This window comes from Uloborus diversus, chromosome 6 (genome assembly GCF_026930045.1).
Source record: "Uloborus diversus isolate 005 chromosome 6, Udiv.v.3.1, whole genome shotgun sequence".
In the NCBI taxonomy this organism is placed as follows: Eukaryota; Metazoa; Arthropoda; class Arachnida; order Araneae; family Uloboridae; genus Uloborus; species Uloborus diversus.
The window spans coordinates 160,862,725-160,882,690 of NC_072736.1; the positions used below are offsets into that span (position 1 = coordinate 160,862,725).

Consider the following 19,966-nt stretch of genomic DNA (forward strand, 5'->3'; position numbering starts at 1 on the left):
CCATTGGAATTTCAGACTTCGACACTATGTTCGATCTCCCAACACCTTTGGCATCTTTTGTTAGTAAATTGAGTAAAAGGGAGAACACGTATTTGTTTATGGGCAATATCTAAGTTATTTGAAAAGTCGAAACAATCTTGTATATTTTTGTTTTTTGTGTGTGTACCATGTGCAATAAATCAGAGTTTTTTCTCCTCTCCCATTTTTGCTTATCAATGTGGGGTATCTTCGATAGCAGACGATAAATATTTTTATCAGCAAACGATAAATACTTTTTACTAGCCCACGATTAATATAAAACGAAAATAATTAGTTTTTCATTTTTAAACGATAAATATCATGTAACTATGTTATTTTGGCATTCAAGTTATCGAAGTTAAAAGTAGTAACCAATTTTAATTCGAGAACCACTTATTAAAAATTAGTATCCAACATAATTAATGTAAAGGTAAGCATGCATATGGCTCATACTGCAGAACAGTAACAGAAAAATGGATAAAAATGGTAATTTTAAAGGAAACTCCGTTGCATCCTGGGTCCAAATTATCAACTTCTGACCCCCATTGCTGCCGAACTAGGGCCTATGCAGTCAAACCGCTTTACGTTCGCTCATACCTAGTGGGAATTGACCTTTATCTAGAATTTTGTCCAAATCCGTGACCCTCAAGTTCGTGCCTTTTGGTAGTTAGCATATTTTTTACACCTGGGATAGGGTTCTTGTTTCCACTTCTTTGCCTTTGGAGTCGAGCATGAGGTTGTGTTTCCCTTTTGATATCCTGAATTGTGAAGCTGATCATCTGAACTATTTGAACCTGTATCTTCATCACTAAGCATCAAGTCAACATGGCCGCAGACATCTTTAGGATAAACTTCATTTAAGGCTTCATCGTTTATGTGTTCTTCATCACTCAGACTCGCGTGTTTATCAGGTAACAAAATACAAAGATCATGCTCGTGTTCTTCATCAAGTTTGCTGTCTGATAAGCTGTAGAAATAATCTAACGCAGCTTCTAATGTTAAAAACTTGCGAGGCAAATCGCTGTTTATACGGAATGATAGTTCAAAAACACTAAATAGATTAAAACTACATTAGTCTGAGTCTAAAAACAAAATCGTTGGTACGTATGAGACTCGCTAAAAGAAACAGAACGCACGTGAGCCGAGTAATGAAATGAAATGATGAAATGAGACTGGTCAAAGTTCATAAAAGGCCCTTATCTTTATCTACCCGTCAGTCACGAGATACATTTCAAAAGTGTGAAACACATACAATTCTTAGAAAGTGAGTAGGGTAGAAAACAAGAATTAAAACCCCGAAAACGCGATTTACTTATAATAGAGAGAATGCATGAAGGCGGGTGTGAAGGTCATATTTACAATAGAATAGTGGTGTGAAGGGCAAGCTGATTGATAAAAAATGTATGTTCGTGAATTCAACACAAAACAGATCTTCCACAACAAAATATTTGAAATAAAGAGGAATCACACTCAAATTCCGCGATTGACGAAAATCCCCTTCAAATACTATACTCTAAACGCCGATGTTCCCAAATGGGAACGTGTCGGTTCTTATGGAAATAACTCACAAGAAATAATAATTGGAAATATTTTGTTAAGTTGAAATAAAATATATGTCCTTTGGCTACAAAATAACGCCAATAAAATATTTCTTACATCTTTTTCTTTAAAAGCAGAGACAGAAAAATTTAGACAAATTCCAAGTTCAGAAATTCAGTAAATTTGACTTTAATTTCAACATAAAGGTTAAACGTACTTTAAAAATTAAGAACACCTAAAATAAATTCATACTGTTATGTGTCATTTCAGAAAATATGACAAGTCTAAACAAATAATTAGGTTACTAAAAAAATTCACAAAAAAATGTTCCCATTTGGGAACATCGGCAGGTAAAAGGTTAACCTGACAAACATTTTGAGTGGGATTTTTAAACTTGAAGTTGGGGTAGTTTTTTTTTTTTTTTTTTTTGCTTAAACATTTTAGACGAATATTTCTTTGAACAAAGTAAATTGCACATGATGTAGCACCAAAATTATTTAAAGAAATATGAACCTTTAAAATTTCTTTTAATTTCTGCTACGTAGTCAATATTCTTTTAAACCAACCATTTATTAAATGGTGCTCTAATGAAGTACTATCAATTGTTATAAGAATTGTTTACATGCTTCCAAAAGAAAAAAAAAAGTCTGACAGTAGTAATTTTGCTGACGAAAGCATTTTGGTGCAGCTTCCATGCAAAATGATCATAAAAATATGTTTGGTTTGGTGCAACTAGGAGCAAAAGATGAAATCAAAGTTCCAAAAGGTTTTTAAATACTCAGTAAACCCAAAGTCATTTATGTAACTAACATTTGATCACAATGCCAATGTAAAATAGAGCCAGCTATCATATTGAAGAAGCTTGTGGTACTTGGATCTGGACATTCTTTTAATTGATTAACAAATACTAATATTAAATTAAATATTGAAAAACTTCTGACCCTGATTTCTTACATTATATTACAATGAACTACTCTGGTCAAAGCTCCATATAAAATTTAAAAAAAAATTCTTGATGGCATGCAAAATTTCGAAAAAGGAACGATGATCACACTTTATCCTCTGTTCGTAGAATACATAGACCGAAACTAAACAACAAGGTTTCCAGAAGGTTTGCCGTTATGCCATTTTTGGGGATTTTCTCTTGAATAAAAAAAAGTTGACCAATAGGATTTGCATTTACCATCTGCTTGGCACCAATTTGTTGTTTCCAAAGCCAAGTAGGTGATTGAGCTCCCTAAATGGCTCAATTCATTTTTTTTTTTTTTTTGAGCAATCACGATTGTTTATTGTTCTCATTTGACGGTCCTTGGTCCTGTGGTTCCTTTTTCAGCTTGGACCAGTGGTCTCTGCAGCACTCCGGTCCTGAGCGCTGTCCCCCTTTCGCCTCTTCTCTTGGTCGGTGGCGTCCATGGCCTACACACAAACATACGCGCTCACACACATACACACTCACGCATCGTTACGCGCATACGCACTCCCACACACAGTCACACACTCCGTTACACAAACACGCTTAAGTGCACACACACAGGTCTACGCACACACACAAGCCTACACATGCACGCACGTGCACCTGCACACACAACTATAAGCACATAACCGCCCAGGAGGAGAGGCAGACTTGGGGAGACAGGAGCCATTTCTAGAAACAGTAACTCCAATGAGTAGGGACCTGTCGTGATTGTGAAAAACATAATTTGAATTCAAAATTTCAGAATTCAAATTAATTTCTTTTTTTTTTTTAAATCTTGTCAATCTTTCCCACAAATGAAGTGTAGTAATATTTGCTAGGCAAAAAAGCAGAATCCAGAGGAACAGTTAAAAATCCTTTTAACCTTTAAGAACACGGACGAGAAAGCAGCTGTAAATTTTAAAATAGTCGCTTGACCTACACCTGGCCATTATTTACCTTTTTTGCAAGGTCCGTTCAGTGACGTACTTGTGTTTAAAGTCAAAAATTGCCTTTTTCTCTTGTTCTTTTTTAATATTTTCTATAGAAACCACACGTGAATGTTCCCAATTTTGTATTTAAAAAGCATATACACGTAATAAAATATAATTGTAAGAGCTGCAATAGTTGTTCAACAAATGCGAACGAGTTGTCTCAATGACTAAAATATCATTTTTATGAATGCGTTTTTTATTTGTTTATTAATTAATTTTTTGATTTTATATTCATGAAATTTGCAAATTAAACGTTATCATCATTTTTTACTATATTATGATGATCATATTCATTTTAATTGTGTTCGTCTGTTCGTTCATTTAGATCTTTGCTACTTCTGTAACATTACTAGACATTGTATTAAATAGGAAAATCTTTAAAAATTGATAATTGAGCTTTAAAAAATGCTTGTGTACCTAGTACGCCACTTATGTTACTTTAAACCAGGGTTTGTGACTTTTTTGATAAAAAAAATTAAAAAAGTCTGGGTATTTTGATTTGAATCGGATTTTTTGGACTTTTTTAAAATGTTCAAAAATTTGTAGATATTAATAACTTTACATTTATAAACATTATATATTTCATACAATAGATGAATCCATTCAACTTACTTTTAAAATTAAGATAAGTTCTCTAACTATTCAATAATATTTTAAGATTTATAAATACGTATAATGCTTAGATAAGATGTGATTTTGTTTTATGCTTAACTTGAAGATAAGGCTTCTATTATCATGTACGTTTTTTGTATAAAATAATATGTTGAACAATTACTTTTCTGAACTATATTAGGCATGGTGTATAAGAAAACTCACAATTTTTATTTTGTTCTAAACTGTAATTTTGGAGTAAAAGCAATAGAGTGAAAATCTGTTACTCACACAGAAAGAGGGATCTATGTAGTTTTGCCTGTTGAAGTTAAAATAGTATAATGCTATGTAGTTAAACTTAGAGCAATTCTAAATTTCCATCTAAAAATGCAAAATCTTACTTAAATAAATAATAAACATTAATGTGTAAGAAAACTAAAACCAGCCGAGGTTATGAACCCTTTCGAATTCCCGCATTGAGGGGAGGGGGAAGGGGTCCGTTTTCCCAGTCGAAGATTTCAGAAATATGGTAAGCGTACTATTGGCTAACGTACACTTTTTTAAATTTTGTAAATTCGTCACTTTGAGCCCTATGTAGCTTAAAAACTGACGTCTGAAACTGAGATCATTTTCGGACCAAGAGGCAATGAGTTAGAGTTAAGACACTGAGTTTTGTTTCTTATTCAAATAACTGCGCCTTGGAAATATTTTGCCATTTTTAGGATTTAAGAGGAAGGAAGTGATTTCATTCTAAAGTGGTTATTTGTAAGAATTGGAAAAAAAAATGATTCATGTTCGCTGCTTGTTAATTTATAAAAGAAAAATCAGCTGATTTTATTTAAGATTTTGGTAAAAAAAAACTTTTAATTCAAATCAATTGATTTAAATCAATGATTTAAAAAAAAAATCATTTGATTAAAATCATGATTTAAATCAAGCTGATTTAAATCAACGAACCCTGCGTCAAACTGTCCGTGTTCTTAAAGGTTAAAACCCTTTCTATCTGCTCAAAATTCAGATTACTCAAATAATTTGGAATGAACTCCCTATTTTTCAAACTATGTATCTTTTCTTAGAAAGTACTCCGTTCAGGGAGCTCAACATAGAAGATCATACAGATACACTCTCCACCATGACACTGAGGTTTATGACTTCATTGGGATCGATGCCTGCATGAATCCTGGCCCTAAAAGGCCCTTCAATTTCCTTGGAGTCTTAGAAAAAGTGAGTCTAAGTCATCTTGCAATGCATATTTCGATAACATCTATTTTAGTTGTTTTTTTCATCCACTGATAAGAAACAAAATTCATTTTCGAATTTATTGAAAATATTGAAGTTTTATAAGCAGGGTGTTTCATATTTTCTATAATTTTTTTCCCATATTTTTAAAATATGTTTCAGGTATTAAGAAGCCTGTTCTTTAGAGTAAAGAACAAGTCTATAAAAGCAGTGAAATATTTTTTAAAGTAAATAAATTAAGTAGTGTCTTCAGTTATTATTGAAAATTAGTATTTTTTCAAAGGCACTTTAAGATGGTAATACTTTTACTAAAAAAACAAGTTCATGCATTAAGTGCCCAAGAATATGAGTAGGGGTAGAATTACCAATTAATGTAATGTATCAACTGATTTTTAAGAAGCTATATTTTTCTGAATCTTTTGTTTTGTTAGTCAGTATAACAACTAGAAAATCGCCCATCAGAGTATGACGGGTGAAAATTTCTTCTACATTTGAACGAAGCAATTGCTTGTTTGATGATATTTTGATAGTTGAAATTTTAACCCTAACTCCACTAGATTAAATCTAAACTTCAGTAGATGGCGTTCATTGTTGACCACTTTGTTTTATTTTTTTCATTCTCCTAAAATGACAGTGTTACCAGTAAAAGTTACCAAATCCAGTTTAGCCTTGTCAAAATAAAGCATTTCCCTGCATGTCAAACATTGCGGAGAATATTATCAAATTATCATGCTGTGGCGCAAGTTTCATTGTTGGTGGCATCAGCGTCACTCAATCAGTGAATTTGCTGTTATATATATATATATATATATATATATATGAAGATGCTTATTTTTATCGTTATCTTCATTTTTACTTTCTTCTGTATCTCTACATAGTATAAAATTAAAGACCAAAAAGCATCTGTTTGTTTGAACTCTCAAAACTCGAGATCTACCCGGCCGATTTCGCTGAAATTTTCACAGTTTGTTCCTTTAAGTCCTGAGAAGGTTTGCAGACCAGTTCGAAAATAATTCGATGAATAGTTCTATTTTTATTCCAATTTGGACCCAATTTTCACATAAATTCCCGAATATGGGGGTGAAAAATTACTTGCACATATTAACATTGCATATTGTTGGAAAGAGTAGAATTTTTTGCGTTCTACGCAATTTATTTCAATGCTCTAACCTCATTACAGCGGGAGTTATTTGCTTTTTTAGCTCGAATTTGTTTAGGCTTAGCTGAAATTTAGGCACTACTTTCTTCATTAAATCCATCAATAAAAAGTGAAGGAATTGTCCCACAGTTTTCTTTTTGACAGCATTGGATAGAGCTGCTTTTTTTACTCCAGATCTAACTCGACCTTAGGTCGAAAGTTTAACCCTCTATCTCCAATAGAAAAAAGTTACAAGCGAATTAAATGAAATTCAAAAATCTGTTCTCTATTCAAGTTTATAACCATTTTATTTTGCGTTTCCACGGTAACGCTTTTTTGAATCCATTGTTTATTTTCATCTTTCTCATTTTCATTTCTTAAAGTTATTTTACTTTGTGTTTCCATGGTTACGCCTTTTAAATCCATCTTTCTCATTTTATTTTAATTCCTTAAAAGTATTTTAGTATCTGTCGTCATTGTTTGGTGAGAAAATTTTGCATGATGGTTTTTTTTCTTTCATTTAATCCTGGTTATTGAAGATACTTCACTTGATGCAATGGTTTTTTTCAAGGTAGACCGGGCAAAGCCGGGCAGCGCAGCTAGTCTAATATATTTAATTTGTTTTTGCATAAAATCTAATTTACTATTTTCAATGTCTTCCTGAGTTGCAAACTTATCTGTAAGTTTTGATTCTGTAATTACATAAAAAATGTAAAAAACATTTTTTTTTTCATTTTGATATTTATTTTTAAAAATGTTTTTACTCTTTTATTAACAAACTTTTCATTGATATAATTTGCTACTTTCCATTAAATGTAATTTTTATAATGTTTTGCAAATGAACCAAAATAACATGGGAAGGTTTGAAATGTAATGCTGTGTATAACTTTGAAGAACTTAAACTGTTTTTGAAACATATTTATTAACGTTTAAAATCAATGAACATTTATCATTAAATCATTTACCATGTCCTTAAATATAGTGCTCTAGCTGCGTTACCCGGCTTTGCCCGGTCCACCTTGAAAAGAAAAATTGTGTCAAGTGACGTATATTCAACAATCAGGCCTAAATAAATAAATAAATAAATAAAAAAACATCATGCAAAATCTCCCTTCCAAACAATGACGACAGGTGTTAAAATATTTTTGAAAAATTAAATCCAGAGAGATGGATTTAAAACACGTAACCATGGAAGCACGAAATAATATAAGTTTACGGAATTAAAATGCGAAAGAAAATAATTAACAATTTGAATGGACATGAGATTTTTTGAACTTGATTTAGAAATGCTTGTAACTTTTTTCCTTTTGAGATAGAAGCTAATTTTTTCGACCATAGGTCGAGATAGATCTGGAGTAAAAAATGTCACTTTTTCCAATGGTGTCAAAAAGAAAACTGTGGGACAGTTCCTTCACTTTTTATTGATATATTTAAAGAAGGAAATAGTGCCTAAATTTCTGCTAAACCTAAAAAAATTCGAGCTAAAAATGCAAATAACTCCCGCCATAATTAGGTTAGAGCATTGGAACAGATTCTGTACACCACTGAAAATTCTGCTCTTTCCAACGATATGTAACAATAATGTGTGCAAGTAATTTTTCACCCTTATATTCAGGAATTTATGCGAAAACTGGGCCTTAATTGGAATAAAAAAAGAACTACTTGTCGAATTTTTTTCGAACCGTTCTGCAAACCTTTCCAGAGCAGAAAGAAAGATACTGAGAATATTTCAGCGAAATCGGCCGGGTAGTTCTTGAGTTTTGCGCTTTCAACAACCAGATGCTTTTTGGAGACTTCATTTTACACTATGTGGAGATGAATAAACATAATTGGAAGATAAATATGAGCTCTTAAAATTTTCTGAGTTTTGTTAGTTTTGATTTATAACAACTAAATTTTGAAATGATAGATTTTATTGGTTGTAATGTGTAATTTATTTTAGATTTGTGTTGATATCTCATAAAATTTTCCTGTAAAGTGCACGTATAACTCATTATTTTACTTGAAAATGAAATTCAAATTCTAAGCTTCTTATTCAAATATCTTGTCTTATTATTTTTTTTCAAGGAAGAGTTTTCTCATATCCAAAACTTAGCAGAGGGTGCACAAGACAATAATTTCACCATCTGGTTTGGACATTATCCAACTTCAACAATTGTGGCTCCTCATCCAGGAGTTCGAGAGTTCATGAGGTAGAGATATTGCATTTCATAATCTGAAACAGCTTTATATTTATTAAAATTCTAAAAAATTCCAATTTTATGTACGAACCATGAACAATGATTTGGAACAAAATTAAATAAAATTATTTCAAAGGCAATAAAAAATAGATGAAATAAAAACGTGAATTTGTTCCTGACGATTTAAATTTTTTGCAATTAACAATTATTTAAAAACTATAACGCATCCCGTCAAGGTATGACGTGTGAAAATTACTTCTATTCCTCTACATTTGAACAAAACCATTGCCTGTTTGGTGATATTAGAAACTTTAACCCTAACTCCAGTGGATTAACCCTAAACTCCAGTGTATAGTGTTAATTTTCAACCACTTTTTCGATTCTTCATTCCCCTGAAGTGACAGTCTTACCAGTAAAACAGTTAAGTTACTGGATCGAGTTCAGCCTTGTCACAATAAAGCCTTTCCTTGCATGTTAAATATAACCAAAACATATTATCAAATGATCATGCCGTGGCTCGAGTTTCATTGTTGAAACAGGCGGGTCGATCATCAGCTATTATTCATATGAGGATTATAATTTTGCTTAAATTTTATCAAATTAAATGTGTACCAATTCATGGATTTACATAAGCATTTGTGTATTTTTTTTGCAGCATTTTATTACGTCACTACAAAGTGAGCTTTGTTGTGTTTGTGAGCTGTATTTTTGAAAAAAGAAAGATACAATAATGAATAATTTTTAAATAAAATTCTGCTTTTGTTATTAATGGAGGATTTCATTTAAAAATATAATTACAGGGTATTTTCTTAACTTGGATGCGTAAATAGATAAAAAATTTGCAATTTTTTTGAGCTATCGTGTATTCTTAGATGGTTTTATGGCAAAAAGATATTATGAATGAATGTTTACCTTTGCTGTAGTTGCATATGAGAAATAGCATATTTTTCTTGTGTTAAACTTTAAAAATGGTTAATTTTCTTAAAGTGCTTGAAGTTCTTGACCTAATTGCAAATTTTTTAAGTCAAAAAATAGAGCTGAATTTCCAATGAATTTTAACACAAAAACCAAGTTTGTGTTATTATTTATGTACTAAATACTACTAAATCAAAAAGAGTCCGTGACTAAAGGATTATTTAATTCTTAGTCATATGATTGGTTGGAACAGTCAGAAAGACAATAGTTTACTCCTTACACTGTCTGAGTTAGCTCAGTAAGTAATCTTCTAGATAAAATAATTTTTCATATCATTTCTTAAGAAAAAATTGACCCACTGTCTTGTGTTTGAATGAAGCACTGTCCTGCAAACGCTTTTTCATCAGTAGTTCAGTTTGTCATCACTGGGGGGGGGGGGGGGGGGGGGCAGGGTTCACCGATATATATCAGTCGATATATATCATGATTTATATCACGATATATATCCGATATTTATTTTGGAAATATCATGATATTTTGATATTTTTGATATTTATTTTTTGAACTATGGTAGTTTTGATATAAAAAGTACATTAATCATAGTAATATTGTTTATTTATTATTAAACATAACCAAAAAGTTATGTACTATATTTTTATGAGGCATTGATTCATCATTAATATAACAAAGTAATATAATATTCTTTTTTTACTTGTATTTTATATTAATAAAACTATTAGTTATAAAACAATTTTAATTCATATTAAAAGTGCCTAATTAAATATTAAACATCGCTCAGCAAAAATGAAAATGTGTTATGACTGTGCTCAGACAAATGTATAATATGTATTTCTGAGTCATATAACTAAAAGTAGCTAACAGAAGAAAAATGAGTAAAACAGCTAGTGCTGAATTCAGTCCATTAAAATTGATAGAAATGTAAATTGAAACATTAGATATAAATAATGAAAGAAACCTTAATTTTATGCCTACATATTGTAATAACAATGTAAAATAATAAAGAGTAATTTGAGGATGCATTTACTATTTTGAAGACTTTAGTTTGTGCTAATTGAAAATATCAGACAGATATCAAAATCTCCGATATATATCAAAATATCGGATTTTTTCGAACCCTGCCCCTGAGGACCCCCCTGTTCCTATCACTTGGTGACTGACCAGATGAAAATCCCTCAGGAAAAGTTCAGCTGGACTTTTATCTGACTGACACTAGATGTTAGATTACCAATAATTTATTTACACTCTGTACAAGAGTTGTATGTTTACTCAATATATAAAATGCATGTTTGGCATACTTTTAGTTTTGTATTTGCTACTATAATTTAAAATTACAGTGAAATTCCATTATAACGAACTTCAAGAGGCTGCAACTTTTGTTTGTTGTAACAGGAATTTCCTTGCAATGGAATTAACGCAATGTAATGGAAATTAAATCGGGCCTGAAAATTTTTTGGTTGAAATGTGAATTTCATTGTATTGGTATTTTATGTGAATATAATCAAACATCCATACAGAGCACTCAAAGAACCATTTAAATTAATTGGTCTTAACCATAGTTCGTCTTATCTATAATACGATTAGGTAATGTGTAAGTACAATGAGACAAGGATCACAAATGTAGTGTCTTAGAAGGTTAAAAGTACTTCATTTTAATCACAATCGAATTAATAAGGTTCAACAGATAAAGTCAACAGTTTTGATCTGGATTAACGAGGTTATGTTCATCTTAAAGATTGCGTTTAGTTTTTAGTATTGCAATATACAGTCAATTCACGATAACTCGAAGTCTGATAACTCGAATATTACTATAACATGAAGTTTTTATCAAATCCCGACCCCTTTGTCTTTAATTCCATGCTAATTATTATCAATAGCTCGAAGTTAACTTCCTTTAACTCGAAGTTTTTTCAAAGATGACTCGAAATTTAATTTGAAAGAACAAAAAAAAAAAAAAAAGAAAGAAAGAAAGAAACAAGTGACTATGAGAGAAAAATGAATTCACCTTCACTTTCAAGTCCTACACAATAGAACTCTAAAGTAAGAAGAGCGCCTGTTGAGCCAATGTGCGATAAAGGAGTTACACTTGCGGAAATGGGGTAGCTTGTTTTCTTTTGTTGTACTGTACTGTTTACACTTTGACAAGTTGCTGGACTGAATTTTCCTTTAAGCTGTCAAGTGAACTGATTGTACCTTTACTTAAAGGCTGACCTAAGTTCAGATGCGTTCCCCTTCATTCTTTAGTTTGATCATTTGTTGATAAGTTCCTGACAGACAGAGTGAGTTTTCTTTACTATTAAAGATGTCTAAGCAAGTACTCTGTCAATGATATTGAAAGAGAAACTTCTAAAGCGGTAGAATCCATGAATTCGAATTAGAAACAAATAAAGATGTGCAACTTTCCTAAAGTAGAGTCAGCTCTATTCAAGTGGTTCCAGCAGTATCGAAAACAACACCATGCTTTTGCTTTTTCTCTCTCAATGTTTTTGATTAAACTGTGCATATTGTGCTTAAAAACTTTTAAATTTTGTAATTTTGTCCATGTTTTGTAATTTTGTCCTTTAATTCCATACTAATTATTCTCAATATCTCGAAGTTAACTTCCTTTAACTCGAAAGGTTTTCAAAGATTACTCGAAATTTATTTCGAAAGAATGAAAAAAAAAAGAAAGAAAAACAAGTGACTATGAGAGAAAAATTAATTTACCTTCACTTTCAAGCCCTGCACAATAGAACTCTAAAGCAAGAAGAGCACCTGTAGAGCCAATGCGCATTAAAGGAGTTTCACATGCAGAAATGAGTTAGCTTGTTTTCTTTTGTTGTACTGTACTGTTTACACTTTGCCATGTTGCTAGACTATGAATTTGTGTTGGCCTAGAGCCATTATTTTTTTCTTGGAGAAATTCCTAAAGTTTTAGAAGGATTAGAAAAGTTTCCAGAACTTACTTCCTTCTTTTTTCGAACTTAGAAAGTCATCCCGTTATTTTACCGGCGCTCGAATCGTTTCCCAGAGCCAACATTCCCTGCATGCGTAGCATGCGTTTGTTGACCCGCCACGATGATGTGACGTCATAGGGAAAGATGTTGAATAGATTCTTGCTGTATGCATGTGGGAAACAATTTTAAAGAATTTAGTTTTAAACTGTAAACTGTGTTGAGATGTTTCCTCAACGTAATTTATGCATGCTTTTTGATATATGTCACGCCATCGCGTAGGGAGATAGGGAATGCTATTTAAGTGTGAACTCTCTATCAATCATTCTCTTATTGTTTCACCTCTTGTTTTACTATGTTGTGACTGCAGTCCGATGTTTTTCTGAGGTGCTGAGATTGTGCCTGGGAGCTGTGTGCTCCGGAGTTCCACGTAGTATAGTGGATTCTTTTTAAAAGATGTAGGAAGTTTTGTCGTTGAGCCCAGCTAGAAATGCGGGCATGTTCCAGTTGTTGCCTTGAGATGAGTTTTTAAGTGAGGGATTTTCTCTCTAAAATTGAGAGTTTGAATCAAGTTGTTTTTTTTGCTGTGAAAAGGCCTAACAAACAGGACCATTGAAGGTCCACGCTCGAGAGCTGGATTGGATGTCCGTTAGATGGATGGATGGTTCCTGTTGTCCAGGAGGACAGGTTTATTTTCTGAATTCAGCATGGTGGCATGGAATGGTCACGGACAATTTTGATATGGGATCCAAATTTGGTGGATCGCGCCCTCACATGTTGTGCCAACTTTTAAGGAAGGGATAGTTTGTTTGGTATGAACTTTTTTAACTCGTTCGTATGAACTATTCTGTTTATGGCATTGGACTCAAGGTTGTACTTATATTAATCTAGTCATATAAATTTTACTGGAACTTTAAACGATACTATTTTTAAGAAATGTTTCCTACTGATATTTTTGGGGGGATTTTTTATTCAATTGTTGGGGAATGTGAATTTTATTTACACTTGTTATTATTTCCATGTTTTGACATATTTATTGTTTAATAAAATGTTTATTTAATTGTTAAATATGTGTCTGTAAGTCCTTTCTTCCCGAGCAGATCATTCCACAAATTTTCAGTTGGGTTTGCTAGCTTAAAACCTGCTTTTAGTTCTTTGAACTTCGGTTTTTGATTGAGCTATCAGTTCGAATTGCCCAACAATTTGCTTTTAAGCTATCAAGTTGTCAAGTCAACTGATTATATCTTTATTTAAAGGCTGGCTTAAGTTAAGATGCATTCCCCTTCATTCCTTAGTTTGATCATGTGCTGATAAGTTTCTGAGAGACAGTATGGGTTTTCTTTACTATTAAAGATGTCTAAGCAAGTACTCTGTCAATGATAATAAAAGAAAAAGTGAAACTTCTGAAGCATTAGAATCCACAAATCCTAATTTGAAACGAATGAAGATGGGCACCCTTTCCTGAATCAGAATCAGCTCTACTCAAGTGGTTCCATTAATATCGAAATCAAAACCATGCTTTTAATTTTTTTTTTCTCTCAATATTTTTGACTAAACTTTGCAAATTGTGCTTAAAAACTTTTAAGTTCTGTAATTTTGTCTGTTTTACGTACACGTTAATTAAAATATTCGATGGTTTTTAATATTAAAATGTTGAAAACCGAAACTAGTGGTAAGTCGAACTTCCGATAAGTCGAAGTTTTTCGTCGGTCCATTTAGATTCCAGTTATTGCGAATTGACCGTATTACATTTGTATGACTTTTGCTAAAGTTATGCTGTAAAAAACACTAAACCTTGTTAACTTTTTTGTTGCAATTGTTATACAAGAAGTGTTTGATGTATCAATTGTATTCTTTTCACTTCAAATTTTAAGCCTTTCTCATCTTTCTCAGGCACAGTGGACCATATCTGTGTGGGCACTTGCACACACTTGGAGGAATGGTGCCTCAAATGTATACCTTGCAACCTCAAGGAAATCTGGAGCTGGAGCTTGCTGATTGGAAGGAAAACAGAAAGTAAGTGGTTTTGTGTCTTCCAACATTCTACATGGCCTAAGGAAGCTAGCTGCCTGGCCTTCTGTTTTGATTTCAACTGCTTTTAAGGGAAAAGAGAGTACAATTAAAAAAAATATGTAGGTACCGTAGTAAATTGAATCTAGTTTTATGTGTATGTTAAAAGAAAAAGAGAATTCAATAATGTGAAATTGGATGTGAAACATTGAATTTTATTCTAATGTTTTCAAACTTTAATTGAGGCAGTGAGAAGCAAAGGGATGTAAGTGGCAAAATTAAAAACTTGGAGATAACCAGTACACTACACATGGTAGGTGAACCTCTCCTCTGTCTTGGGGCAAGAGATAGTAATAGTAGCCCTGGTAGGTACTGCTGTACAGCATGATTTAGAAAAAAAATTCAATGAAAGCCAACCTAGGATGTTATCTTTAAACGCGTTTTACTCAAAACTTGAAAATGTCCACTTACATCCCTTTGCTTCTCACTGCCTCAATTTTGTCTTCATCATTTTTTAAAAATTCATAAATTTATTAAAGCTTATTCGTAAGCATAGTTACATAAAACATTATGATTTATATCTTTTATTGCATCTGTTTAATGCATGTTTCATGTAGTTTAATGTGTTTTAGAAATGTATTAAAATTGTCCTGTATAACATAAAGCATAAAAAAATAATAAGAAAAAAAAACAGGTGGGCAGAGTGTGAAATGTTTTTTACCTCTGCTGTAAAATTTAAATAATGAACTGAACTGGTTTTAATACTAAATGCCTCATTTAAAAATTACAATATTTTATTAGTGTTAAATAAAGTAGTACATACATAAAATGTTATGGAATATTTCACCCTTTTTTGTGCCCTGTAGTCTCCTCAGATGGGACATTGTAATTCTAGCATGACATTCAGATGTCTCCTCAGAACTGACATTGCAGATTATTTGTGACTAGTGGTACCTACACGGCTTTGCCCATAGTAGAAAATAAAAAGGTCAGTTGGTTAGCCTGTATATTTACAAATAATGGATGATAAATTTCTCGCCAATTTGCTATGCTTGCTCATGGTACGGTTCCACGTTATGATAATTTGGTAATTTACTTGCCCACGTTGTGATAATTTACTCGATGAAAACTGGAATAATTTTAAAGTTATTATTAGGGTTATTAAAATTGGAAGAAAAAAAAGAACAAAATCGCTTCAAGATGCACACTCTCGTGCTATGAACTAATTCTGTGCCTAATTTCATGAAAATCGGCCGAACGGTCTAGGTGCTATGCGTGTCACAGAGATCCAGACTAAATATTCCAGGGAATTAAACTATTCCAGTGCAACATTTGAAAAGTTAAAACTGATCAAAAATTGAATAAATTCGAGCTCAAACTGAAAAAAAAAAAAAAGCAGATTTCAAATGGTTAAAACTTTTTTTTTTCCCTCTAAGTTCCTGCTTTATCACTTGATGACTCTGTTATATAATTGTCAAACTAATCTTTTTCTACATTCAATATGAGTGTTTGCATTTTCAAGCTATCAGTATTATTGCATTTTACAGGTATCGAATCTGTGCAGTGGATCACGGAATTTTTTCCTTCACAGACCACTACTTAAACCAATGGCCTCTTATATTAATTACTAATCCTAAGGAAGCTTTGATGACTATGCCTACCATAGAACCCCTATACAGAATATCAAAGTCAACTCATATTAGGTTATCTTATATATATTTCTTTTGTATAAAATATTTCATGTGCTTTTATTACTAAAATGAGTATAAAAAGCAGGCCTTTATGTACCTTACTTTAGCTTAGTTTGAATTTCCAATGCTTGTTACCATAGATTTATTTATGTTCAGATTAATACATACAGTTTATTTGTTTGTACTTATCTGAGGAAATTTTCCCATAGGGAAATTGGTCCTCAATTTAAGAAGTTATTTATTGTTGCATATCCAATGATTTTAAGGAAAAAGTGATGGAAAACGTAAATCGTTATTCTGGATGTATTTTATAAATCATTATAATTAGTTCATTAAAACATGATAAATTACTTAACAAAAATTCTTTTTACTGATTTATATACAGGTAGTATATACAGGTAGTTATCAAAATAATGGAAACACGTGTGAATAAAAGTGACATTTTCCAATGTGCTTCGTAAGCAATAAAGAATAAAACTAGGTGTCTGATTTTTTTATGAAGAGCAATGTATATCTTTTGCAGTGTTTGCGCTCAACTATCCGTAACTTGGGTCCCAAGGACCCATTAATGAAATAGATTTGGGTCCTTTGGCGGAAAAAATGAGTCCCTTAAATTTTAAACAGAAAATCTTAGCACATAATTAAATAATATACAACTATTTATACTTAGGGAAAAGAAACTATCCACATAGTTATTTGAAAAAGGTATGAAATAAACTAAATTGGTTAATTTTGCCCTTTTTTTCTGTGATTATCATATGTTCAAATTATACACTTGCAAGATTTAGTTATTTGAGAAACTATTTAGTCAGTTACAATCAGGGCTGTGGAGTCGGAGTCGGACTAATTTTGGAATAAAGGAGTCGGAGTCATTAGAAAACATGCCGACTCCGACTCCGGGCTTCTTTTTTTCTTTCCTTTTCACTGACTCTCCTTGCATTTTTAAAAAATTGATTACCGATTGGTTCGATTACATGTATAAAAAGATACTAATGAGAAAATAACTGCCATTATGGCAATCAGCTAGCTTGAATGCTTACCGAACTTTCTGTAGCCGTCCCCTAGTTTGCTTGCTTTTTAACTTAACTAATAGCAACTGTCAGCAAACGGTTTTGTTGAATAACATTTTCAAGTAATCACTTTCAAATAAAAATAGAAATATAGTGTTTTGTTCTATCTCAGTTTAAAATAGTAAAAGAAACGTAACAATTTAGTAAGTCGACGCCCGTAGCTAAGATTGAAACGTTTAAGTGTAATCGGCAAATTCAAAGAAGTTCTGGCTAGAAAGCACGAATCCAAAAGATTCGATGAAATAATCTAATGTTTTTTTTCTTTATTAAGACTATTTCTGTAAGCTTGGTTCTCACTAAAAAGTATGGAACAAAATAAGTGTAAATGATTTCTTGATTACAACACTCAAGAATTGCAGTTAATCTTAAAATCTTCATATTTAGGTTAATTCTAAAGCAGCCAATAAAATTTAAATTAAAAATTGAGCGAAGAAGAAATATAGGTATAGTAAAAGCTATTCGTACAAATTTGTATACCGCCGCGTTTTGTGTTAAACTAGCTCCTAACGTATATGTGCCCTATATTTTCGTTGAAATTTTATTGATGAAATATAATTTAAAATATATTCGCGAAAATTTTCAGAATTAAAGTATTTATATTTTTTATAAACTCTGAAATTAACTTTGGGTGTCATCTACCAGATGGATATCACCCGGGGCAAACCATTCCCTCTCAAGAACTTGTATTTAGAAAAAAAGTTTTTTTCTCTCTCAAGCTACAGCTTTCAAAAATTGAAAGCACACGATTTGATCAATATATATTTGTTAAACATTAAAGGGGGCAAATTACAGATAATCATTTTCAAAATTTTTAAAAGGGGTTTTTTAGTCATTTCACTTTTAACTCGTAACTATTGGAAAGTTTGATTTTTAAATTGAATTTATAACGTTGTATGACGTCTTGGGTTTACAATAAAAAACAAAATGCGAAATTTTCATAAAAAGGAATTAATATTTCAATCTCTGTTAAGAGGTTTTCCCCCTTCCCTTGAATGGAGAGAGGGAGTTGAAAAAATGCAATTAAAAAAATTTTAAAAAATCCGGAGTTGGAGTCGGGCGTTTCAAAATCCAGGAGTCGGGGTCGGAGTCGGCCATTTTCCTTCCGACTCCGCAGCCCTGGTTACAATGAGGTAAACTCAAAATTTACTTTAAAGTTGGATTTTACCATGAAATAAAAAATAAATGCCTTTGATTGATCAAGCAGAAAGCACTCCCTTAACCTTTGCTTTCATGAACATTTTTCTAGGTGAAAAAAAGCAAACGCCCTCCCCCCCCCCCCTCCATCAATTATCATTGGCAATTTCATAGAAATAGAAAAAAATCGCAAGCGAATTAACCCAATGCAAAAATCGCGATCGCAAAAGCGAAACATTTGCTCACATGAGTATGAAAATTGCTCATTTGCAATCTTAAATTAGAAAATTTGACTTCATTTTGACTCTTTTAAAATATCTGTGTTGGCTTTGGTGCTACTTTAAAAATTTCGCCATTTTCAAAATGGCGCGATCGATTAATACGTGACTTTTGCAAGTCCAAATAAAAATAGCCCCTCAGAAATAGGTGAATTACTAGAAAATGAATAAGGTTAAAGTGCTTTTGTATAAAATTCATATTCATAAGTAATTTAACAAGAAAAATGTTAAGTTCAGAACTTTGTGTTTTGCGCGATCGGGAAAATGTTCGCCATTTTTTTTTCACCCATCCTTTTATTGAGGATGCAAGATAATAATTTTCAAAAGTAATTCTGGTTAGGTGAATGCAAAATAGATAAGCTTTTACTACTCAGTTGTCCTGTATCAATCCTGAAGATTGCATTGAAACCACTCTTACTTTTGATCTTTATTGTTGTTTTCAGGAATTTCCCCCAAGGTAAAAGTTGAGGGAGAACTTATTCTTAGAATACAGTACAATGGGCTATTTATGAACTTGCAATATTTTGCTCCTTGAGCTCTGCCCAGGAGGTCACTGTAAGCTCCAGTCTTATCACTAAAATTCCATTGACTGGTCAACAGTAGGGGTGTGTTTGAATAGCTGATAAAGAGATAGGGTCATTTTAATCCTTTTCTGTTGATTCTCCTGGTCATTGAAGCTTAAAAGCATTCACTAGATAGATCTTCAGCATTTTCCACAATTTTTTTCTGGTTTTTATCTTTTGGGTGTTCTGGGTCCCTAGGACCCGAATTTTCGCGGAAGTTGCGTCCCTTTCCCGCGAATTTGCGTAAAAAACCCGCTATAGCGCGTAAACGCGAACCCTGTTTTGGTAGTATGTGGTGGCTTAATTGAAGTTCTGGAAGTTTTTTTTCAAGCGCTTGAAATGTCGGACCTCTCAAATTTTAAGAGACCAAATTGTTAGAGCGCGCCTAGCTGGAGCAAGTGTAACTGAAACATCTCAACTTTTTGGCGTTTCTAGAGGCACTGTATCTAAAGTCATGACAGCATTCACATAGCGTGGTTAGACAAGCTCGGTTAAGCAAAATAGTGGGCGGAAAGAGAAGCTCAGTGAAAGAGGTTGGCGGGTATTGAAGCTGATTGTAAGGTCCAAAAAGTGCGCAACAGCAGCAAAAGTGACCACAGAACTCAATCACCATCTGGATTCACCAGTGTGAGTGATTACCGATAGAAGGCACCTTTATAAACAGAACACTTATGGAAGAATAGTGATTCCCAAAACTTTTGC

The 19,966-nt window shown here is 32.3% G+C and overlaps 1 protein-coding gene across 1 annotated transcript in view; it reads left to right on the top strand.

The window, feature by feature from the left end:
* Positions 1-19,966, top strand: part of LOC129224664 (transmembrane protein 62-like) — a 55,405-nt gene that overhangs the window by 21,885 nt on the left and 13,554 nt on the right. The window contains exons 5-8 of the mRNA XM_054859204.1: positions 5,172-5,319; positions 8,540-8,664; positions 14,412-14,534; positions 16,076-16,231. Coding sequence (XP_054715179.1) covers positions 5,172-5,319; positions 8,540-8,664; positions 14,412-14,534; positions 16,076-16,231 — 552 coding nt within the window. The remainder of the gene's footprint in view (positions 1-5,171; positions 5,320-8,539; positions 8,665-14,411; positions 14,535-16,075; positions 16,232-19,966) is intronic.